The 25,973-nt window shown below is 35.7% G+C and overlaps 1 protein-coding gene across 4 annotated transcripts in view; it reads left to right on the top strand.

Annotated features, from left to right (window-relative positions):
* Positions 1 to 25,973, top strand: part of IRAG2 (inositol 1,4,5-triphosphate receptor associated 2) — a 51,986-nt gene that overhangs the window by 21,149 nt on the left and 4,864 nt on the right. For all 4 annotated transcript variants that reach the window (XM_040488641.1, XM_040488640.1, XM_040488642.1 and 1 more), the window contains 11 exons: positions 1,991 to 2,037; positions 2,140 to 2,204; positions 2,362 to 2,469; positions 5,384 to 5,454; positions 8,332 to 8,389; positions 10,170 to 10,233; positions 10,318 to 10,345; positions 10,603 to 10,743; positions 17,613 to 17,747; positions 24,197 to 24,344; positions 25,194 to 25,237. In XM_040488641.1, coding sequence (XP_040344575.1) covers positions 1,991 to 2,037; positions 2,140 to 2,204; positions 2,362 to 2,469; positions 5,384 to 5,454; positions 8,332 to 8,389; positions 10,170 to 10,233; positions 10,318 to 10,345; positions 10,603 to 10,743; positions 17,613 to 17,747; positions 24,197 to 24,344; positions 25,194 to 25,237 — 909 coding nt within the window. The remainder of the gene's footprint in view (positions 1 to 1,990; positions 2,038 to 2,139; positions 2,205 to 2,361; positions 2,470 to 5,383; positions 5,455 to 8,331; positions 8,390 to 10,169; positions 10,234 to 10,317; positions 10,346 to 10,602; positions 10,744 to 17,612; positions 17,748 to 24,196; positions 24,345 to 25,193; positions 25,238 to 25,973) is intronic.

Below are 25,973 nucleotides of genomic sequence, written 5' to 3'. Positions count from 1 at the left end.
TAATAATTGCTAATACAATCTATTAACTATTTTAATGATGGGGATATCATCAGTTACCTGTAGGGTATAAGATACAATTTCTCTTCAAAATGTAATTCAGGGCACTTGGGTGGCTCAGTCAGTTAAGTGCCTGACTCTTGATTTCAGCTCATGTCATGACCTCACAGTTTTGTTGGTGAGATTATGCCTCGTACTGGGCTCTGCAATGACACTGCAGAACCTACCTGGGATTCTCTCTCCTCTCCCTGTCTCTCTGCCCCTCCCTTGCACACGTTCTCATTCTCTCTCTCTCTCTCTCTCTCTCTCTCTCTCAAAAATAAAGACATTTAAAAAAATGTAATTCAAATATGACCCCAATCTATTTTGTGCATGTTACTTTCCTCGGTGCAGTGCTGCCTATAATTTATGGTTTGGTTTAGGCATTTGTCTTCCTGACTGGCTTACAAACTCCTGTGGGACAAGTACTGTAGTTTAGTGTGCCTCCGGCCTCTGTCACTGTTCCTGGGACAAAGTGGGCCTTTGATGAAGGTTGTTGAATTATATCAAGCTGATGTCATGAGAGGCTTCAGGCACGCATGATCTGACCCAAAGGCATTTAAAGCAGAGACAAAATGAAATAGGGAAGATTGTTCAACATTGATATATAAGAGGATTAGGTATAAATTCTTGCTTTGCAAGTTTGTGGATATTTCTAAACATTTGAGGTGAACGTTGTAAACATTTATGTTTAAATCATCTACCTGTTTAAAACAATAATTGGCAAGTCTGTACCTCACCAACAGCCTGGGTTAGGGTATCTCAGAGACAGTTCTGTTTACAGTAGAGAGGACACTGTATTTCATCCGAACTGGGTTTGGAAGCTTACATTACTATTCTGAATACTGCTGGGAAATTACTTGATTCACTGGCTTTACTTTCTTTACCTGAAATAAGTAAATACTTTCTTGCTAAAACCCACTTCATAAGGCTGTTAGATGAATTAAAGGAGACAATATATGAAAAGGGCTTCTGTAAATTTTGAATGCTGTGATTGCATTGCATAACTACATATTCAGCAAACTCTTGCTAAATCCTTACCTTTCTGTGACTATAGTCCATATTATCTGGGGTAGATTCTAAATACTGGGTGTGATATACAATATCCCTCCATTGAAACCTGTTTGGTTGTGGCTGTTAATAAGTTCTCTGCTTGATTATAGAATATGTAAGTGTCTTCACCTTTGAATGGTCTGTGCAGGTTTTTGGTATTTTCGAATGGTTTCAGTTTTCAATATTAAATTTTATTTCCCACATAAACCAAATAATAATGAAAATATACTTATCAGAAAAACGTATTATTAAAGAGTAACCCATGTTCCTACTGCATTATTTGAGAGCATGTGAACTAATCAACCCTAATGTCCTCAAGTTCCCCCCAAATTAGGAAATCCTGATCAAGATTAAGAAGTTCAAATAAGACTTTCAAGCATTTGCCCTGACAGGCTGGGACTACAGTTTTGTTAAGCTCTTTTTGAGCGCCGAGTAGTAGTGGGATTAAGTTTAAAATGTATGATTTGTCTAGCTGGAAAATAGAAAACCATTTTTAAATCACCAGGTCAAAAGTTTTAGGTTGAATAACATTTCCATAAATAGAAATATTTTATTACGCCCACATAGAATGTTCTGTTTAAAGACAACTTAAGTTCATGAAATAAAATCTATCTGCCCTTTAAGTTTAGAATTTGTTTTGCCCGAAAATTTATCAGGTATTCGTTAAATATTGAACTTGCAAGTATATTTAAAATTGGATTTTTTTTTTGCAAGCACAACTTTGAGGAAGTATGTATATCAGCCTGCACTATACCATCCCCTTCCCATATCCTCTCAAAAAGAGCAAAGTAAATACGGGTTCGTTTAAAACTCTATGAAAATGTTTGCTTAAAACAACCTCTCTAGAATGGAAAATGCCAAATTGTTAAACTTGTTTTTCCTCCTTTTTTTTTGTCTTTAGGAGAATGGTGTTGAATGCTTGTATCCTAAGAGCCTGCCACAGTCCAGGTTTGCCTGTTTGTATATGTGAATTAGAATGCATATTTTGTTAATTTTTAAGGAAATCTTTGGACCTGACACTCCAAAATGTTTTCTCTACTCCTTTGACAGGGAATATTCCACACTATCATCTCCTGGACACACTTCATCCACAGAGAGTACTGTGACTTCAAGTGGTGAGTGAACTTGGAAAAGATATAAAAATAGAGTGTTAGTTTTATAACTAGAAGCTTGATTTCTGTGACCTGCTGAGGTGAGTGCAAATGAAAAGAACATAGGCAAATAATTTCTTTTTGCATAGTGTTCATGCTGTTAGTTTCTTCCTGTTGATAGATTCTGGGCCAGAAATTTTGAATATGGCTTCTGGTGACCTTGTCTGTAAGTCACTCTGTGAGAAAGAGGAGGATACAGGATCAGCCTCTTCTATGATAAAGATCACAGGTAAGCTATTGGAGTTGAAATATTCAAATATAGTTTCCATTCTAAAACAGTAAGCAAACCTGTAAGCCACTAGAGTAACTATCCTCATAGTTCAGTAATATGTTATTTAAAAAAATGAGGTTATACTCTGGGGAGAAGAAGTCCAAGAGGTGCCATTTTTCCCCCAATTCTGTAGATAGAGCAAAACTTACAATATATTTTAATAGGGCTTAAATATTTCCTAATGGCAAAGGTTGACTGGATACAACTGGGTCTCAACTGTAGCACAGATATAGACTCATCTGCTTAGGAAATTCTCAGAATCCCCATTAGAATCTATTTGGTTAAAAGGAGGGGCCAGTTTGTGATGGTTCACTCAGGGGGCAAAAGAATCAACTATATACTATGTTGGATCCTTTTTTGAGTCTGAAAACAAAGTAGTGATTCTCAAGCATTCCCACTAAACCATCACTGCAGTTAACACTCACGGAAGTCCATAGGCTCCCGTTCACCCCAAACACATCAGTCAAGGAAAATCCATTCTATTGTGTGAACTGGACAGTTCAGATATAGATGCTAAACTAAAGGAGTTGTAAAATTGTAGAAATGGAATCTATTCCTTACTTAAACTGAAGAATATCTTCATATTCTACTTCAGACCGAATAAGAGAAACTTGTTTTTATTTTTTTAATTTTATTTATTTATTTTTTATTTTTTTTTAATGTTTATTTATTTTTGAGAGAGAGACAGAGACAGAGACAGAGCGTGAGCGGGGGAGGGGTAGAGAGGGAGAGGGAGACGCAGAATCCGAAGCAGGGTACAGGCTCTGAGCTGTCAGCGCAGAGCCCAATGCGGGGCTCGAACTCACGAACCGCGAGATCATGACCTCAGCTGAAGTCGGACGTTTAAACTGACTGAGCCACCCAGGCGCCTCTTTATTTTTTTATTTAAAAACATTTTCTTAGTGTTTATTTTTGAGCGTGAGCAGGGGAGGGACAGAGAGAGATGGAGACATAGAATCCGAAGCAGGCTCCATGCTCTGTGCTGTCAGTGCAGAGCCCAACACGGGGCTTGAACTCAGAGTTGTAAGATCATGACCTGAGCCAAAGCTGGACGCCCAACTGGCTGAGCCACCCAGGCACCCCCCTGAATAAGAGAAATTTTAATTAGAGCTACACCAGGGTACCATTTTTCACTAGTCATGTAGACAAAGATGCAAAAATTTTATTACACTCTGTTGGTTAGACTGTGGGGAAAACTGGAAATCTCATACATTTCTATAGGGAATGTAAATTATTATAATTAATATAGAAAGGAATTTGCTGATATCTACCAATATGTTAAGTGTACATATCCTGTGATAAGACAATTTGGTTTCTGGGAATTTATCCTATAGCTCTAAGCACACACATAACTTGTAGAAGTTTCTTTACTACAGCATTGTCTATAATAACAAAATATTGGAAACAAGTTAACTATCAAAAGAAGCCTAGTTAATCTATATTGGCATCTCCATGTAATGGAATACTACTATGAATCCATAAACATATATAAGGAAACTTCCTTAGAAGGATATCAAATAACTATTGTCTCTTTAAAAAAAACAAATATAAAACATTATATATTGCATGTAAAATTTTGTGGTGAAAAAGGACAAGAAGAAGTTTTTATGTATACATAAAATACCTCTGAAAGGCTAGACAAAAATAACATTGTCTATGCAGATAGAAAGTAGGTTTCTGGCAGGCATGGATGGGAGGGATAATTTTCACCATAACAGTTTACACTTTTAAATTTATGGACCATATGAATCTATTCTCTGTCTTAAAAGTTAATGAAAACATCGGGCACCTGGGTGGCTCAGTCCATTGAGACTCTGACTTTAGCTCAGGTCATGACCTTGTGGTTCATGAGTTTGAGCCCTGCATTGGGCTTGCTGCTCTCAGGACATAACCTGTTTCAGATCTTCTGTCCCCCTGTCTCTCTGTCACTCCTTGGTTGTACTCTCTCTCTCCAAAATAAAATAGAGATGAGGACTGGGTGTTATATATAGGGGATGAATCACTGGATTCTACTCCTGAAATCATTATTACACTATATGCTAACTTGGATATATATATATATATGTATATATATATAGTTTTAAAAAGTATAAAAACAAAAAATAAAGTAAAAGTTAACAAAAAGTTGAAATTTCATTGGAAAAAGACTTTTTCATTTTGTTCTTATTTCCATATAAAATTTAAAAATATAATACATACTTTATTACTTTTTTAAAAAAGAAACACAACCTATTTATAGCTGCTGACCTTTGTGCCTGCACTGAACTAAATTCAAGACAATGGATCATATAAAGAGGAAAATCATTATCAAGTACATTTCAGTACGAATAAAGTACACAAAAATAAAGGAAATTACAAAAAGAAATGGCATACATCTATAGTGCCTTCATTCCTTAGTTTGATGATTTTCTTTTTTAGAAAGATACCACGTTTTGGAAGAATATCATACTTGTTTATCAGTATTACATATGCAATTTTTAAAAACCGGTTTGTCAAGCTATTAGAAAGCTACTAAGTTACTGGTTGTTCAACCTTCCTTCATCCAGTTTCTATAAGTATACTGGTAATGTGTTTGATTTAAAAAAAAAAGCAGACTTAAAAAAGATTTTAAAAACTTACTGGAAGGCCATTCATACAGATATTAATTTCTATTAAGAAATCTTATAGGGCTAGCTTTCTTGGGAACCTTAGCTGCTCTAGACCTGATTTTGAATCAATGGACACGTTTAAAGTTTTATAGTATATAATTTGTCTTACATGTTAAGATTTTTGCCACTTACTAGTCTGCTCGTAATTGCCACCCTCACTATTTCTTCCTCTTTCACTTGTTCCTGCTCAGGCAACTGTTCAGTGTGTTCCCTTTCTCTCACAGGCAAAAGTCCAGCTCATGACAATACTGCACCCCAAGGCTCTGTGAGTGAGGACAAAACCACATTAAATCTGGTAAGGAAATATACGCGTGTTGGCAATAAAAGTAATGATATAGTACGATGGTAGAACTGTCCCTTTAAATTTGTAAAATATTCTTAAAAGCACATTTTATCCTTTCAAAATATTAAGTTAATAGAATTTAATCACATCAATGTTTTATTGATTAAGAAGTTGGTGCCCAAGAGTCCCTGTGACTTGTCCAAGGTCACACAATAGAGTTAGAGCTAGGACTTCCTTACTCCACATTGTTTTTTCATTCATTCACTCACTTATTCATCAAAGGTCTACTGGAAACATGTTAAACATCTATCAATAGAGGACTTTTAAGTAAACAAATGTATTAATAAGTAAGGTTAAATAAAACAGTAATATTTACCTTAAAGATCTGGTCTAATTAAGAGAACATGTTCTAATTAAGGGAAGAAACATACAGTTACTCAGTAATATACAATTACGTAGTGTGGTTAGTGATGTAAAAGAAAAATGCTTGGGTTAGGAGGCCAGACACTGTCATGGAGGAGGTACTTTGTGAATGGTATTGAATGCTATCCAGGAACCTGGAAAACTGCTATACAACATTATTTAAATGCTTACAGAAAAAGTTCCTTTCCTTAAAGAGAAAGTTCATTGACACTGGTATGAATTTATAATTATTGGAGAGTAACTTGTAGACTATTGATCCAATTCCATGTTTCCTCAAGGGTCTTATTTATGTATTAGTCCCTCTCTGTATTGTATGTATACAGGTATGTACGTATGTGTGTGTGTGTGTGTGTGTGTGTGTGTGTGTGTGTGTGTGTATTGTTTTCTCATCAGTATATAAACATTGTTTTAGTTAGGCCCATTTGGTTTTAAGAAACAGAGACTTACAAAAGCTAACTCAAGCTGAGAGATGGTTGTGGCATAAATACATTTGAGGCAATAGGGTGGACAAAAACTTTATAGTACTCTAGTCTGAAGGGAGTGGAATGATGGGATATGTGATTTGGAATCATCCTTTGTAGTGTGAAGTGTATATAGAGTGTAGTGTTGGCTAGCAAACATGCCAAAAGTGGTTGCCCCTTATAAAATAATAGAGGAATATTTGAGTCCTCTAATTTTTCATGGTAGTCTTCTGAGAAAAAGATTTTTTCTCATCTCAAGACAAGATAGAAATAAACTTAAAAATATGGGTTAGAATTAGAAAATGTAGTCATGGAGATGAGGTGCTGGTTAGGATGCCATTGATAATTCAGGCAAGAGATGAGGATAGTATGAATTTGGTGTGGATGGATAAAAGACTAATTTGGGAGAGATTTAAGGGACAGAGTTTATAGGACACGGTGACTGATAACCAGGGTAGGTGTGGGGGATGCATGGGACAATGTAGATACTCAGGATTGTGGCTTATCCAACAGAATGAATAGGATTTCATGAGAAGAGGGAGGCAGTAAGAAAGGTAAACTTTAGGGGGTAAAATAAGATTGGTTCAAGTCAAGTTTCAGGTTGATGCGAGACATCAATACTCTGAAATATTACATATACAGCTGTATATCTATATTCATAAGTTCATTCCTAGGACTTTTAGGGGTAGACACACATTTGTGAGTTACCAGCTTAAAAAAAAAAGTATGTGGGTGAGATTTCTCAAGGAGACTTGGAAAGAGCAGGCAGGAAGAGCACACAGAGAATAATGGACTCTTGATGATTCCATTATCTAAGAAAAGAAGGCAATGACAGAAGAAACTCAGAAGGAGCTACTGTAGCAATGGGAGGACATCAGGAGATGAAAACCAAGGAACGAAAAATCTTCAAGGAGGAGGGGATTGTAGGTCATTTGAGATGCCACAAAGAGGTGAAGTAAGATAAAGCCTGAAAAATTTCCATTGAATTTGGCAATAGAGAGTTCACTGATAACTGGAAGGGGCAGTTTTCTTGGAGTATTGGGTGGAGGGACAGATGGGAGTTGAAAAACTGGAAATTGCAACTATGGACAATTCTTCCCAGAAGAAGCATGGCCATAAGGGAGAGGAGAGAAAGAAGATGCCACAGATGGAAGAGATTAGGGTGTTGAGGGAGGATTCAGAAAACTTAAGAATATTTAAATGTTGATAAGAATGACCCAGAGGTTTACCTTTATTACTGCATTTGTTACATTTTATCAAAGTCCTAGCTTCAATTATCTAAAAATTACATGACATGGTATCAATGGCTCTACCAAGGAAATTTGTCATAGACTTGCTTTTTATGGAAAATTTCTGAGAATGTTGAATAATTGTCACCATAAAAATGATTTTATACCTATTGCTTTCCCATTAGATTTTCCCAGGCAGTATAGTACAACCCTCTAATTAGGGTAATTCTTGTTGTATAGATATGTTTGTAGGATAGCTGGCCAGTGACCTTAAAATGTATTTATACGGAGTAAAAGCCTAACATAACACAATCCTAGTTGCTATTTTTGCCACCAGTTCCCCAGCAGCCTATCTAGAAAGCTACATGTGATAGTCCTAGATCACCCCCACCTCTTCATGCATCCAGTCCTACCTCTCCATCAAGCTCCAGCATGTTTCTCATCTGCAGAGACTTGCCATGCTTCTCAAGCCATGGTGTCTCCCTATCTTTGTAGAGCACTTATTTATTCACATCTCATTTATTTGATAATCAAACCTAGTGGTTGCCTTGTGGTAATTTGTATCACTATTCATCTATTTCTGTCTTGTGTACCTCAACTACATTGGAAAACCCCTTAGAGCTAGTCCTGTTTTATTCTTAACCCCTAGTTCAGTTCTTTGAATATCACAGTGTTTTTGATAGAGTAGGGTTAGGAGAGGACAGGAAGTTGGGAAATGATTGGTTATGAAGGATTTCCACTCTATGTACAGCAATAAAATCTCTTTATGATTTTAGGAAGCTAAAGAGGAACCAAAAACAATAGATGAGCATAGAAAAGAATGTGCCGCAGGAGGTAAGGAATGTTCTCTCCCAAACCCCATGTGAACTTTTGTTCCTTGCTTATATTTTTATGAGTGAAATCTTTCTGAGTAAAGATGTGCCTATAATTCTGCATCTCTAGATAAAATCAGCCAATAAAACTGACTCTTGCTTCATTTTGTATCATTTTTGTAAAGCCACATTTATGTTACGTTAACTATTAAGCTCCAGAGGACTTGTAATAGCTTCTACACTATTGTGAACAAAGAACCATGCCAGTGTTGGTAGTAAATTCTAAGCTCCACTTTGAGATTTTTTTCATTATCCCATCCAACAGTGAATAAGACTAAGTATTTAAAAATAAGTGCTAATATGCTTTGCTCCCCCTTTCACCTCCATTAGGATAGATTTGAAGCTTTGAAGTCAAGCAGACTCTACACTGGGTCATTCTCTGACTAGCAGATTTGGAAGAATATTTAACCTGAGTGTCAATTTCCTCATCTGTAAAATGGAAATGATGAGAAAAAAAACTAATCTTTATTGAGAATTCATGTGCAGAGTTTTATTTAGTTCCCCCAAATATGCACTTGTATTAGATAGGTAAATTGCAATTCAGTTTCCTAGCCTGTAGACTTTGGATGGTACAGTACCTACCACAGGTTTGCTCTGAGGATTGAATCAGTTAGGTATAAAACAGGTGGAAAACGCTTGGCAAAGTTCTCATAAAAGCTACTATAGAAAAATAAGGGCACCTGGGTGGCTCAGTTGGTTAATCTGACTTTTTTTAAAGTTTTTTTTCAACGTTTTATTCATTCATTCATTCATTCATTCATTCATTCATTAGAGAGAGAGAGAGAGAGAGAGAGAGAGAGAGAGAGAAAGCAAGCAGCAGAGGGGCAGAAAGAGGGAGACACAGAATCTGAAACAGGCCCCAGGCTCTGAGCTATGAGTACAGAGCCCAACACAGGGCTTGAACCCATGAACTGTGAGATCATGACCTGAGCCAAAGTCAGACACTTAACCAACTGAGCCACCCAGGCACCCCAAGCATCTGGCTCTTGATCTCAGCTTAGGTCTTGATCTCAGCGTCATGAGTTCAAGCCTTGTGTTGGGCTCTGTACTGGGCATGCCTAGAGTCTACTAAAAAAAAAAAAAAAGAAAAAAAAAGTAAAATAATATCATCCTTACTTTATACACGTTTGATGAAGTTGTGACTTGTTCCAGGTCACAGAGCTATAAAGGTGAAAGCTGGAACTTAAACCAGGTTTTTTCCATCTCTAATACTCTTCATAACTAATATATCCTTTTTGCGAAGTTGTCATGAAGAGTATCATTATATGTAAAGAGCGTTGTTTTGGGACTGGCACATAATAAACTTGTGACAAATGGTTGATACCATGTTTATTGTTGCTGTTGTTATTATTATTATTATGCTATTATACCACTACTATTACTTCACTGACTACTCCTGCTGCTGTTAAAGCCTTGATCTGAAAAAGGACCAAGGTACCAGAGGAAGGTGTGCATTTAGCCATGGGATCGAGTCAAACATTCAAATGCAAAGAGAGCAATTGGACTCTGAGACCTCTTCAGGTTTCAGACTATTCACACGATAACGTATGAGCCAATGATTTTAATGTCATTGTGATCCCAATAGCATAACATAACATTATCTTATATTTAAGAAACTGCATTATTAGCTGGCTGCTATTTCAGCTATACGTCAATGAAATGCCTGTAGTGGAGAGGGGACATTTGATTGTGTCTTCCACTAAGCCTTTATAACCCAATAATATTTTATTGTCTTTTAATAGTTGCTGCTGTTTCCTCTCTCCCTGTAACCACTGTGAAATCGGTTAACTTTAAACAAAGTGACAAGTAAGTTCTTCTTCATATGGCATGCTCACATTTTTGCTTCTCTATTGAATTACGTTTGAACACTTTTTTTTTCTTATCCTACAGCACTTCTGCTAATGAGAAGGAGGTTGAGGTGAGTTTTGTCCCTTTAAGTTAAAAAAAAATGTTTCTGACTCCCTTGTCTATTATCACTTCATACAGTCTATGACAAGCTGTCATACATTTGGTGTCTGGTTACCTTGGCAGTGACTAAGTGCAGGTAAAGCTGATGTATGCCAGCATTATGTTGCTGGGAGGAGAAAGTAATGACTCAGCATAACCCAGTATTAAGTTGAAATATTTCACTACAACCAATTTTCTCCCCTCACCTTCACATTATTTTGACAATAGGCTGAATTTCTCAGATTATCTTTGGGATTTAAGTGTGACTGGTTCACCTTGGAGAAAAGAGTAAAGCTTGAAGAAAGATCACGAGACTTGGCAGAAGAAAATTTGAAGAAAGAAATCACTAACTGTTTAAAGCTGTTAGAGGTGAGAACCCTAACATTTGGGGACTACACACCTGGTCATATTGTTAATAATGTTTTCAAAATTACATAGGAGTTTACTTTTGTGACTAAAACCAATACCAGGCACCAAGCCCTGCCTGACTCAGATGTGAATTAGAGGAAGTAAGAATTCAGGATCAGGCTAAAATAAAAGATTGCTAATAGAGTATGAGCAATAAAAAAAAAAAATGCCTTTTAAAATCATTGTGGGGGCGCCTGGGTGGCTCAGTCGGTTAAGCGTCCGACTTCAGCCAGGTCACGATCTTGCGGTCCGTGAGTTCGAGCCCCGCGTCGGGCTCTGGGCTGATGGCTCAGAGCCTGGAGCCTGTTTCCGATTCTGTGTCTCCCTCTCTCTCTGCCCCTCCCCCGTTCATGCTCTGTCTCTCTCTGTCCCAAAAATAAATAAACGTTGAAAAAAAAAATTTAAAAAAAAAAAATCATTGTGGGTCACCTGCCTTCTCTCCAAATGTTCACATAGGTTTCAGGCAGAAGAGTCATCATGCAGGAAACTGAGCAATAGGAGATAATATCAATTTTAAGCTTCAAAGAAGAGAATCAAAAGTCTATTTCCATTTAATTAACTGAAAAAAAGAATGGTGACTGATTTTAGTCTTGTCAGATGATGGGCAAGCCCTGTGTAGGTAGATAGGTAACAACTACTACTATTTTTCCATTTTGTGAAATAACCGTAAGTATAGGGATGGGTTGGAAAATTAAGAAGGTTATTTTTGGAAAAAGAAAAATAAAAATTTAGAAACCATATTCTGTTTTTTTTATTGTAGTAAAGATACATAACATCAAAATTGCCATATCAACCATTTTAAGTATACAGTTCAGTAGTGTTAAGTATGTCACACGGTTGCAAAGCAGATCTCCAGAACTTTCCCATCTTGCATACTGAAACTCTGTACCCATTAAACAACCCCGCTTTTCCCCTCCTCTCAGCCCCTGGTAACCACCATTTTACTTTCTGTTTCTATGAATTTGACTACCTCAGATACCTCATATGAGTAAAATCATATAGTGTTTGTCTTCTTGTATCTGGCTTATTTCACTTAGTATGATGTTTTCAAACTTTATCCATGTTTTAGCTTGCGACAGGATTTCCTTCCTTTTTAAGGCTGAATTAATATTCCATTACATGTGTATCCTGCATTTTGTTTGCCCATTCATTTATCAATAGACATTTGAGTTGCTTCCATCTTTGGCTAGTGTGAATATTGCTGCTATGAACATGGGTGTGCAAATATCTCTTTGGCACCCTGCTTTCAGTTCTTTTAGAAATCTACCCAGAGTGGGAATAGGAGTTCCATTTTTAAGTTTGTGAGGAACCATCGTATTGTTTTGCTTAGTGGTTGCACCATTTCACAATCCTAGTAATAGTGCACCAGGGTTCTAATTTCTGCACATGAGGGCCAACATGGTATTTTCTGCTTTTTCGATAGTAGCCATACTAATGGGTGCAAGATGGAATCTTATTGTGGTTTGCTTTGCATTTCTCTGATGGTTTGTATTATTGAGCATCTTTTCATACATCTCTTTGTTGGCCATTTGCATACCATCTCTGGAAAAATGTCTATTTAAGTCCTTTGACAATTTTGTAATAAGATGTATGTTTTTTTTTCTCCTACTCCATAGGTTTCCTTTTTGTTTGTTGATTATGTTCTTTGATGCACAGAAGTGTTTAAACTTGATATAGCAGTATTTGTCTATTTTTGCTTTTGTTGCTTGTGCTTTTGGTGTCATATCCAAGAAATCATTGTCAAATCCAATGTCATGAAGATTCTCCCCTATGTTTTCTTCTGAAGTTACATAGTTTTGGGTCTTAAATTTAAATCTTTAATGCTTTTTTTTTTTAGTTTATGTTGAGAGAGAGGGAGAGAGAGAGCATGAGCCCAGAAGGGGCAGAGAGAGAGAGGCAGAGAGAAAGAATTCTAAGCTGGCTCCACACCATTAGCACAGAGCCCAATGTGGGGCTCGAACTCACAAACCATGAGATCATGACCTGAGCTGAAGTCGGAGGCTTAGCCTACTGAGCCACCCAGGTGCTCCTTTAATCCATTTTTTTCGTGTTTGTTTATTTGTTTGTTTGTTTGTTTGTTTGTTTGTTTAGAGAGAGGGAGGGAGAGAGAGAGAGAATATGAATATGAACATGATCAGGGGAGAGGCAGAGAGAGAAGAGAATCCCAGGCAGGCTCCACACTGTCAGCACAGAACCTAATGCAGAGCTTGATGCCACAAACTGTGAGATCGTGACCTGAGCCAAAATCAAGAGTCTGATGCTTAACCAACTGAGCCACTCAGGTGCCCCTATTCAATCCATTTTGAGTTTACTTTTGTATATAGTGTAAGATAAGAGTCCAATTTCACTTTTTTTGATATGGATATTAAATGTGGACATCGATATGGGTACGGATATGGATATTGTTGGTTTGCAAGATCCTCAGGAGCTTCGTGGATATAATCTGAAACTAGCCCTCATATTCAGAGGGCAGGGAGAAACTGAAGGAAAAGGCAGGTCACTCCAAGTTGGTAGATGGAAGGTTTAATAAGCAAAGGAATTTACATATGCGCTTGTCTTTGGTGGCTACAAGACAAGTAGATCTCTGCAGCCACCCACCAAATCTATTAAGTTTATATAGAGGCTTTACTGGGTTGTTATATATACCATCCAAATGATCTCAGCACTACGCCATTATTTCAAGGCAGTGTTCTTGGGGCAGCTTCTCAGAGTGGGGAAGCCATAGTTCAAGGACAGGAGAGGGGGTGAATAACCTCTGATTACCTGGATCCAGCTGATAGATCAACTGGTGGTCATGTCTTCTTGATGACCTCCATGAAAAGATATCCAGTTTTTCCACTGGGTCTTGGCATCCTTGTTTTTTTTTTGTCTTTATTCCAGTACCATATTATAGCTTTGTAGTATGTTTTGAAATCAGAAAGTGTCAGTCCTTCGACTCTTTTTCAAAATTGTTTTGGCTATTAGGGGTCCTTTGAGATTCCATATCAGTTTTAGGATGAATTTTTCTATTTATGCAAAAAAAAAAATACCACTGGGATTTTGATAGGGATTGCATTGAATCTGTAGGCAGATTTCAGTAGAATGGACATCTTAAGAAAACCATCTTCCAATCCATGAACACAGGATGTCTTTCCTTTTATTTGTGTCTCCTTTAATTTCAGCAATGTTTGTAGTTTTTAGAGTACAAGTCTTTTACCTCCTTTGTTAGGTTTATTCATAAGTACTTTATTTTTTATGATGGTATTATAAGTGGAATTTTCTTAATTTTCTTTTTGGGTTCATCATTAGTGTATGTGAATGCCATTGATTTTTGTACGTTGATTTTGTATCCTGTATCTTTTCGAATTTGTTTATTAGTTATAACAATCTAGGGGTTTCTATATATAAGATCATGTCATATATGAACAGAGATTAATTTACTTCTTCCTTTCCAGTGTGGATTTCTAATGTATTACTTGCCTAACTGCTCTGACTAGGACTTCCAGTACTAGGTTGCATAGAAGTGGTAGGGTGTGCACATCCTTGCCTTGTTCCATATCTTAGAGGAAAACTTTGATCCTTTCACCATTGTGTATGATGTTAGCTGTGGGCTTGTCATATATGACCTTTATTATGTTGACATAGTTTTTTGTCTATTTCTAGTTTTCTGAATATTTTTATCAAGGGTGTTGAATCCTGTCAAATGCTTTTCTGCATCAATTTGGATGGTCATGTGGGTTTTTATCCTTTAATCTGCTAATGTGGTGTATCACACCAGATTGATTTTTATATGCTGAACCATCCTTGCATTAAATGAATAAATCTCACTTGGTCATGGTTTATAATACTTTTAATGTACTGTTCAAATTGGTTTGCTAGTATTTTGTTGAGGATTTTTACATCAACATTCATAAAGGCCAGTAGTCTGTAATTTTCTTGTGGTCTTTGGCTTTGATATTAGAGTAATAGTGGGCCTCAAAGAATGAGCCTGGAAATGTTTGCTCCTCTTCAGGTTTTTGGAAGACTTTTAGAGGGATTGTTTATTTTTTTTTAAGATTTATTGTACTTATTTTATGAACAATTTTATTAAGTTTTCATTTCCCACAAGGGCCTTTTTTGGCTTAAAACAAAACAAACAAACAAAACTCTGATATAGGCATTAAGACACAAGCAAGTTGAACACACTTGACATGCCCCCAGGTTATCTACCTATATAAAAATTTGAATAAATTTGCCATAAAGCCATAATGAGACAAATAACCAGTGTTTCTAAATATTTTATAGCCTATTACTAAGAACTAAATGAACTCCCATATAGAAACAAATCCTTTGAACTACTAGCGATTTAGAATTTTGTTTTAATAAGAAAACATAAAAAATACATATTGTTTATTGAACACCTACCACCTGCCCAGGTCTAAATTAGGCTTTTTACATTCGTTATAAAATGTAACACGACCACATGTGGAATAGGCATTATTATTCCCATTTTGTAGATGAGAAACAGTCACTTAGTATTAATGGCTAATTTATCCAAAAGCCTACGAGTAATAACATGTGACAAACCATTCAAACCCTGATGTGTTTCCATCACCATCTTTTGCTCTTGGCCCTGTCTACCTAAGTATAGTGAAAGTATTTTCCTAGATTGGCATTCTCTGAATTATTCATATCATTTGATGTAGCATCAAACTAGAATAAGAAAATAGTATTGTTTACAAGGAAAAAAATACAGGGAATTCATTACAGGGAAAAAATCAACGCAATAAATGTGAACAAAAAGAAATAGATGTAAATGGTGAAAAGTTGGATTAAACTTGGAAACTTATTTCAACTTCAAAACTAAGCAGTGGTGGTATGAACCGAGACTTTTTTTACTTATAATAGTTGAATAGGCTGATGGCTTATTTTATTGTGCAGAAATGTTCTAATTTTTCTCCTGAAGCTGGAAATGCCTATTTACCAGAATGAGAAAAACACAGTTATGTAAACTGCAGTGGTAAATTATACATGCTTAATTAATCCACAAGTACAGCCCTGGGTTTGCTTAAAGTTCTTTTTTTTTTAATAATAAGTGTATTTGACTCCCCATCATTTATTTCACTCATCCCCCTACCCACCTCCCTTTTGGTAACCATAAGTTTGTTAACAGTTTTTCTCTCTGTCTCTTCTTTTTCCTTTGCTTATTTATTTTGTTTCTTAAATTCTACATATGGGTGAGATCATATGGTATTTGTCTTTCTCTGACTGACTGATTTCACTTAGCATTATACTCTCTAGCTCTATCCATGTTGTTGCAAATAAGATTTCATCTTTTATGGTTGAATAATATTCCATAGAATATACATAGCACATCTTCTTTATCCATTCATCTATCATTGGACACTTGGGCTGCTTTTATAGTTTGGCTACTGTAAATGCTGCAATAAACATAGGGGCTCATGGATCCTAATTCGAAATTAGTGTGTTTGTATTTTTGGGATAAATACCCAGTAATGCAATTTTAGGTTGTAGGGTAGTTATATTTTTAATTTTTTGAGGAGCCTCCATACTGTTTTGCATAGTGGCTGTAGTAGTTTGCATTCCCACCAGTAGTGCATGAGGATTCCTTTTTTCTCCACATCCTTGCCAATACTTGTTGTCGAAAAATGGTTTTAATCTTCTTTCCATGTTTTGTAGAATTCTCCAATGAAGCCAACCATTATTGGACTTTGTTGGGGGAGTTTTGCTTCAATCTCTGTACTAGCTATTGTTCTATTCAAAATTTCTATTTCTTCATGATTCAATTTTGGTAAAACCATATTTTGTTTGGCTGACAACTAATATCTGCTCTTCCTTTCCCAATTGAATGTGGTTATTTAAACTACAATAGGAAACTATGTGTTTGACAATGGCCACTACAGTTGGTTAGCAACTCTCCAGCTGCAACTCACACATTTGTTTCTGTTTCAGAAGTAGCTGACATTTATTTAGCATCTACTGTGTGAAAAGCAATTTGCATATATTACCACCCATATCCCGGTATTCCTGGAAAGGAATTCCCATAGTTGTCTCCATCTGGCAGATGAAGAAAGAGCAAACAGAAATGTTTACATAATATTTTTAGGATTACAATGGAATATATAGTCAGTGATGCCTTATAATTTTATTGACACAACTTTTCCTTTTTAAATGATATACAAAATTTATGGTGTTTTAGATTTGGGCAAGTCTTAGAAATGCACTCATGGAAACACAGCTAATAAGCAGTGGCTTGTTTGTTTCCAAATCTGTCCACTTAATTCTGTCTCTACCCTAGTGAAATGGATGGTCTTCTATCAGGAAAGGGCACAGGTTTGAAAGAAATATTCATGAAGCAGTGCAGGCATACCCATCTAACCTGCCCAATAATGCTTTGTAATCAATACAAGAGGAAGTATATAAGTCAGAACCATATCTAAATGTAGTATATTTCACTACTTTTCTTAAAAGTTCAAACCATGCTCCTTATACAATACACTCAACTCATTCATAAGCACAGTTTCTCTACCATTACCAGTTAAGTATATCCTATTCTGTTAAGTGGAAAAGTGGTAGGTAGAAATGTGCACAAAAGAATGGCAAATCAGGAAGTAAAGAAGGAAGAGATGAATACTAGATATAAAAAGTTTTGTGAACATCTGCATAGTCTGTTTGATAGCCAACAATGATATTAATATTTCAATACCATTCATTATTGGTCTTTGCTGCTTCTTTTCACTTTCCACCAACATAAGTGAGATGTGACTGTCATTTGTATTTACAACATAGTGTTAGAATCATTGGCTGAATACTTGGGTTGCATATATTTTAATACTTTACTTTCTGTGCAGTCTTTAACACCACTTTGTGAAGATGACAATCATGCCCAGGAAATTGTTAAGAAGCTGGAGAAGAGTATTACTTTCCTTAGCCAGTGCACTGCACGAGTGGCCAGTAGGGCTGAGATGCTTGGAGCCATTAATCAGGTAATCTGTCTCCGTTTCTTTTGCTATGATGAAACTACTAAAAATTACTATTTCCCCTGAGATTATGGATTACACTTCTAGGAAGAAGTTTTTAAAAATACTTCTGTGTTGTACAAGATTTACATATTTAATACAGAAAAAATGGAAAATGGAATATGCAAATAAAAATGTAAAAAAAATACCCTCTCATAATAGCATTATCCAGGGACAGTCATCTAAATCATCTGTTCCAAATATCAATTTCACACTTTCTCCTTTCTCCTCAAATCTTCATCATGTCCTTCCCCATTTTCTCTATCAAATAACGACTTTGCTTCCTGCCTCAGGGAGAACTTGGAGTCATTTGGAAGGGAACTGCCACAAGTTCCAAACCTAGTAACATCTCAACCCTCATACTTTGCCTTCCTTCACAGTACAAAACATGAGTTGTTTCTAATCCTGTCTAAGGCTAACCATCTCAACTGTATACCAGAATCCATCCTCCTAATTTACTCGGAGTCTTGGGGTCTGATTCTCCCTATTTTCCTTCAAAAATCTTCAACTTTCCCCACTGTATCGAATCATTCTCATGAGAACACATATATAGTGTCTTTAAGATGGAAAAAAACACAAAAACAAATAAAATAATCTTCGACCCTTTCTTCTTTGACTACCACCGTTTCTCTGCTCGCATTTCCAGCAAATTTCCTCAACAGAATTCAACAGTACTCATGGTCTCTAATTTGTCCCCTCCCATTCTCACTGAAATCTGCTCTAATTGGCCTTAACCTACCTATTTTCCTTAACCTATCTGCTATATTCAGCATGGCTGAGCTCTTTCTCCTCCTGGAAATACTCTCCTCACTAGGCTTCTAGGTACCACATTCTCCTGTGTTTTTCTCTCTACATCATGGGTCACTCCCTTCCAGGCTCCTATGTGGGTCCCACCATTCTCCCAGGCCTCATCAGTGGGGCCCAGGGCTCCATCCTTGTACATGTAATGTTCATCTTCTTCAATCCCCATACCATCTTATGTAGTCAGCTGATGACTCCAAAATTCACATGCTTATCCTAAGCCATTTCTGTGAGTTCCAGACTAGAATATACTAACTACAGATGCAGCATTTCCACTTGGATGCTTGACAGACAATTCAAACAACATATATATATTATTTGACAAACAATTCAAACATATATAAAAATAAACTGCCCATGGTCTCTCCAAAACCGGTTTTACTCATAATCTCCTTATCTCAGTCAAGGGTAACTTCCCTTCCAGATTATCATATTGAAAATCCTTGGGAGCAATTCTCAACACCTTTCTCTCACACTCTACCTCTAATGCTACAGAAAATCCTATTTACCATCAGAATATATCCAGAATTCAACCACATGTTTCTTTCTCCACTGCTACCACCTTGATCTAAGCTACCATTCTATGTTTTAGAGATTAATACAATATTTTTCTAAATGGTCTGTCTGTTCTCATTCAAACCAAATACTCCCTGCAACATAATCTGTTCTCCATAAAGCAGCCAGAGTAATACTTTCAAAACTTAAGCCAGATCATGTTTCTTTTTGGTTCAAAGTCCTCCAGTGGCTCCTCAGTTTTTTTCAGAATAAAAACCAAAATCCTTATGATGGCTTAAAAAGATCTACATGATTCCCCTACCCTCTTACATCTTGAAATTAATTTCCCAAGTTTATCTTCCTGAATTATTGCACTCCAGCCAGACTGGTCTCCTTTCTGCTCACCAAATATGGGAGTAAAAATGTAGTTTGTTTAGAATGTGTTCAAAATTAGTGACTATCTACTTAATATAGACTCCTATATACTTAGGATGTTAGATACAAATTTTAATGGTACCCACAAACCAAAAACCTATGATAGATACACAAAAACAAAGAGAAATGAATCCAAGCATAACACTTGGAAAATCATCAATCACAGTGGAAGAGAGCAAGAGAAGAAGAAAGGAAGAGAGAACTACAAAAAATAATAATAATAATAACAAAATGGCAATGAGTACATATGTAGCAATGATTACTTTAAATGCTTTAATCAAAAGACATAGGGTGACTGAATGAATAAAAGGACAATACCTGTCTATATGCTGCCTACAAGAGACTCACTTCAGAGCTAAAGACACATCTAGACTGAAAGTAAAGGGATGGAAAAATATTTCGTGCAAATAAAAATGAAAAGATCTGGAGTAGCAATATTATATCAGACAAAATAGAATTTTAAACAGACCGTAACAAGAGACAAAGAAGGTCATAATGATAATGGGATCAGTCCAACAAAAGGATATAAAATAGTAAATATCTATGCACTCAACATAGAAGCATCTAAATACATAAAGCAAATATCAATAGACATAAAGGGAGAAATTGACAGTAATACAGTAATAGGAGGTCACTTTAATACATCACTTACATCGGTGAATAGATCATCCATTCAGAAAATCAATAAGGAAACAGTGGCTTTGAATGACACATTAAGACCAGACGAACTTAATGGACATATACAGAATGTTCCATCCCAAACTAGCAGAATGCGCATTCTTCTCAAGTGCACATGGAAAATTCTCGAGGTTAGATCACATGTTAGGCCAAAAACAAAATCTCAATAAATAAGATTGAAACCAAGCATCTTTTCCAACCACAACAGTGTGAAATTAGAAATCAATTTTAAGAAAAAAAACTTGAAAAGACACAGACACTAGGAAGCTAAACAATATGCTACTAACCAACCAATGGGCCAACAAAGAAATCAAAGGGGAAGTCATAAACACAAATGAAAATGAAAATACAGTGGTCTAAAATCTTTGGGATGCAGAAAAAGCAGATCTAAGAGGAAATTTTATAATGATACAAGCCTACCTCAAGAACCACAAAAAAATTTCAAACAATCTTACCTTACACGTAAAGGAACTAGAAAAAGAACAAAGCCCAAAGTTAGTAGAAGGAAGGAAACAATAAAGCTCAGACCAGAAATAAATGAAATAGAGGCCAAAAAAAAAAAAAAAATCAATGAAAACAAGAGCTGTTTTCTTAAAAAGATAAAGAAAATTGGTAAGCCTTTAGCTAGACTCATTAATAAAAAGAGAACTCAAAATCAGGAAAGAGAAAAAATAATGACTGACATCACAGAAATACAAAGAATTATAAGAGACTACTATAAAATGTTATATATCAACAAATATAACAACATAGGAGAAATGGATAAATTCCTAGAAACATACAGTTTCCAAAACTGAATAAAGAGGACATAGAAAATCTGAACAGGATTACTAGTAATGAATCAGTAATCAAAAAACTGTCAACAAAAAAAAGTTTAGGATCAGATAGTTTTGCAGGTGAATTCTTACCAAACATTTAAAGAATAGGTAGTACCTATCTTCCTCAAATTATTCCAAAAAAATAGAAGAGAAAGGAAAGCTTTCAAATTCATTCTATGAACTCTATGAATTCATTCTGTGAATATCACCATTACCTGGATACCAAAACCAAAGACATTACAAAAAAGGAAAACTATAGGTCAATATCCCTGATGAACATAATTGCAGAAATCCGCAACAAAATATTAGAAACCAAATCCAGTAATACACTAAAAGAATCATTCCCCACATTCAAGTGGGATTTGCTCCAGGTATTCAAGAATGATTCGATATGTGCAAATACATCAGATTCACAAAATGAAGGTTAAAAACCATATGATCATCTAAATAGCTGCAGAAAAAGCATCTGACAAAATTCAACATCCATTCATGATAAAAACTCAACAAAGGGGATTCAGAGGGAACATACCTCAAAATAAAAAAGGTCATATATGAAAAACCCACAGCTAACATCATACACAGCTGGAATATTTTCTTCTCAGATCAGGAATAAGACCAGGATGTCCAGTCTCACCACTTCAACATTGTACTGGAAGTCCTGGTCACAGAAATTAGCAAGAAAAAGAAATAAAAGGCATCTAAATTGGTAAGAAAGAAGTAAAACTCACTATTTGCAGATGACATGATACTATATCTAGAAAACCCTAAAGACTCCACCAAAAAACTATTAGAACTAATAATTAATTTCAGTAAAGTTGCAGGATACGAAACCAATATACAGAAATTGTTTGTATTTCTATACACTGAAAATGAAGTAGCAGAAAGAGAAATTGAGAAAACAATCCCATTACAATTGCACCAATAATAATAATATATCTAGAAATAAATTTAACCAAGGAAGTGAAAGACCTGTACTCTGAAGACTATAAAACAAAGAAATTGAAGGTGACACAAATGGAAAGACAGTCCATGCTTATGGATTGAAAGAATTGATATTGTTAAAATGTCCATATTACCTCAAGCAATCAATAGATTCAATGCAATTCCTTTCAAAATACCACCAGCATTTTTCACAGAACTAGAATAAATTATCCTGAAATTTATAAGGAGCCACAAAAGACCCTGAATAGCCAAAACAATCTTCAGAAAGAAGAACAAAGATAGAGGTATCATACTGCCAGACTTCAAGATATACTACAAAGCTGTAGCATTCAAAATAGTATGGCACTACCCCAAAGTAGACACATACATCAGTGGAATAGGATAGAGAACCCAGAAATAAACCCTCATGTATATATGGTCAATTAATCTACAACAAAGGAGGCAGGAATATACAAAGGGGTAAAAATCTACAGTTATTAAAGCTCTAGTCTTAGGGATAAAAAGTACAGCATAGGGAATGTAGTCAATAAATTGTAATAATGTATGGTGACAGATGGTAACTACACTTAGGATGGTGAATGAAGCATAATGCATAATTGTCAAATCATTATATCATGCACCTGAAATTATGACAATATTGTATGTCAACTATACTTCAATTTAAAAAAAAATCCTGAGAGTTAAACTTTTCGAGACGTTATATAACTGAAAATGTTTTTATTTTCCTACTTAATTGATAGTCTAGCTGGGTGATAGATTCTAGGTTAGAGATAATTTCCTTTAGAATTTTTCTTGCATTGTTTCATTTCCTTCTTAATTTCTGGTGTTGCTGTCAAAGTTTGATGCCATTCTGACTCTTGAGCTTTTGTTTATGCCTTTGCTTACTTTCCAGAAGATTTTAGGATATCCTCTTCTCCCTACTGTCCTTTTTTTTTTTGGTATGAGTTTATTTTCATGTACAGGCCCTGGGTGGATATAAGCTGGCAAGTTCTTGAGTTCTAGAGATTTTTTTAAAAAATTATTTCCTTTTTCTACATTCTGTGGAATTTTCCTATGTTTTCTTGAGTTCTTGTTCTTTGCCTGTTGGATCTCCTGAACAGGTCCTTTTTCATCTCTTTTCTACTTTTTAGTGTTTTTGCTCCATTTGGGGGGATATTTCCTCAACCTTACCTTGAAGCTCTTCTCTTATGTATTTTTGTCATATTTTTAATCCCCAAACTTTATTTTCAAAATGCAGCTTTTTAAGATCTTGTTCTTATTTCATGGATGCAACCCTTAATCTTAACTCTGACGGTATTTCTAGTTTCTTCAAAGACTTTGGGTAGTTGATCTCCTCCAGCTTGCTTTTCTAGTGCGGATTTTCCTCTTTCATGGTTAGAGGCTTTTCTCTGATTAGTGATGATCCACTATATAGCTGAATGGGAGCTGTGTGTATGTTGGGCAGGGGAGGTTCTCATTGTCTCTGAGCTTCACACAAGCTAGGATGTCTCATTGGGATATTCTTAATGTCAGTAATGTTAAGACTTTTATCTTGCTGTGTTAGATTCCTCAGAGGAAAACCTTCCAACCACCTGCTTTGAGAGTATAAGCCTGGCTGCCAGTGTTTGCAAGTTGGAGGGAGAAATCAGGCTAGGTATCTCACTATTTAGTATGTATACAGACTTTTGCTTAATCTCTTCTTTTCTGTATGATTCATTCACCATCAACTATCTGTGACTGCCCAATCCACAGGCTGTTTCTCTCTCTCTAAATATTCAACCTTTGTGGTCTTTTGGCAAAGTGATGAAGGGAAGTTGCTCAGCTGGTCTGAGTAAGGAGATCTGTGGATCTAATCACTTTTTATGCAGATTTTCAACCATTTCTTCTGTTATATATCTACCTTCAAGTTTAATTTCAGAGGCACCTTTAAATCCTGAGCTTGCATGGCTTTCTGTGGTGCAGTGCAGGTTGCTTGCAGGCTTACTGCTTTTTTTTTTTTTTTTTTTTTTTTTTTAGAGTTCAGCTTTTTCGGGTCTTAGACATTCATCACTAGTCCTTCTACTAGCAAGCTTTCAAAATTTTATTATATCTTCTTCTGTTCTATTTTTCTTTGTGTACTCATGTCTTCTTTAAAAAAATGCCTTTATTGTCACTTTAGGGGAATATAGGGATGGAGTAAAGATAAATGCATGTGCCTAATCACCATTTTTTAACTGGATATCAAGAATAGTATTTTCACTGTAAATTTATTCTTTTTTTTCCTACTAGGAAAGCCGAGTTAGTAAAGCAGTTGAAGTGATGATTCAGCATGTAGAAAACCTGAAGAGAATGTATGCCAAAGAGCATGCTGAATTAGAAGAACTGAAACAGGTTCTTCTGCAAAATGAAAGGTCTTTTAATCCTCTTGAAGATGAAGGTAATAAAAATTTAATAGTATCAGTTATGTTTTCCTAGCATTCTCCTCTTTCATTCTCTCTTACAAATTCCTATTATGTCTTTGATATAAAAACTTTAGGTTAAGGTTATGTTAGAAGAATAACTCATTCCTGTTATTTATGTAGCCCAAATGCTATAGATATTATTTAGAAAACAGGTTGAGAGACCAGAAGGATTCTTTGGTAATGACACCAAAAAATTCATTAAATTAGATTGCTGACATGAAAGAATATATGTAATACAACCCATCGAGTTTACCTAATGTTCTCCTATTTAGGGTATGTTAGAATTGGCTTTTTCTCCACACATAAAACACAGTAGGTTAAATGAGCCACTTTCATCAACAATGGTTTTGTATTTCTCAAAGAAGGAATGACTGTGGCATAGTAAGCTGGCTGATGGATTGGATAATAGACATCTGAGACCATGGAAAATACCTTAAAACATAAGGTTTATATAAAGTTTTAATTTAAATAGTGTGAACCTTTCTGAACAGAATTATTCTAATGATCTGTTCCCTTTTCTAGAAAAAGTAATCACATTTGATAATCTTCTGATCTGTAGTTTCATTTATTCAGCATACATTTACTTAGCGCCTCCTATGTGCTGGGTAAGCATTATGGACATCTGTAGTGACATAGAGGATTGCATTCCATCAATTAAAGTGGCAATTGTTGTGAATCACAAAATAATAACCAGATACTTTTATTGCTGTGTAGTCTCTGGGGTCTTATTTTCTGACTTTTGCTCTTCTTTGTAAAGAATTAAGACTGTTGCAAAAAATTGCACATGTAATTCCTAAAATGTGCAAATGTGTTTTTCCTTTCAGATGACTGCCAAATTAAAAGACGCTCATCTTCTCTAAACTCCAAGGTAATTACTAATTGTCTATCAAATGTTACCGATGAGATGGTTTTAAAATATTATTTGAAACATGGCTTTACATGTAAATCATATGTCTGTGTTTATGTAGTTATGTGTGAATATATGTATGCTTTTATACTTACTGTATGTGTACATCAATTAAGTTTCTCCAAAAGCAGGAGGAAAACCAGATAGTTTCTCTTTCATATAAAACCAGAGTTGGAAATAAGCAGTCCCAAAATGGTAGAGAAGCTTCACAAAATCCAAAAGGCCCAGTCTCCGCTCGCTGCTTCATCACCCGCAGCCCTTTGCTTCCACCTTAAGGTCTAGGATGGCTTCATCGGTTCAGGGGCACCAACTCCTCATGGAGTCACATTCTAAGAAATAGGAAGAAGCAAAAATGGATATTCCCTCTCCCTCTCATGATAATTCCTAGAAATCCCAGATAACATTTCCCTTTTGTTTCTTGGTTGAAAATGAGGCTGTAAAACCCGTTTTTAATTCTGGAGTCTTTGTGCCTAACTAGAAACTCAAGGAGGTTTTTTTACACCAAGTGAAAAGGGGAAAATGGGATCTTGAAAGTCAACCAGCAGTTTTTGCCAGTTTGAAAATCAGGATTTCACAGACTTTTTTGAGCAAGAGACTTTAAAATCATTCCATCCACATCTCTTTCACAAATGAGGAAAATCACTTTCACATAAGTTAAGTGATTAGTTATGATCACGTAGTGGCAGGACCATGGTGA

The sequence above is a fragment of the Herpailurus yagouaroundi genome, unplaced genomic scaffold, assembly GCF_014898765.1.
Source record: "Herpailurus yagouaroundi ecotype Mexico unplaced genomic scaffold, PumYag 166, whole genome shotgun sequence".
NCBI lineage: Eukaryota > Metazoa > Chordata > Mammalia > Carnivora > Felidae > Herpailurus > Herpailurus yagouaroundi.
Note: the sequence above shows the minus strand (reverse complement) of the source record. Positions and strands in the feature narration are given on the sequence as shown.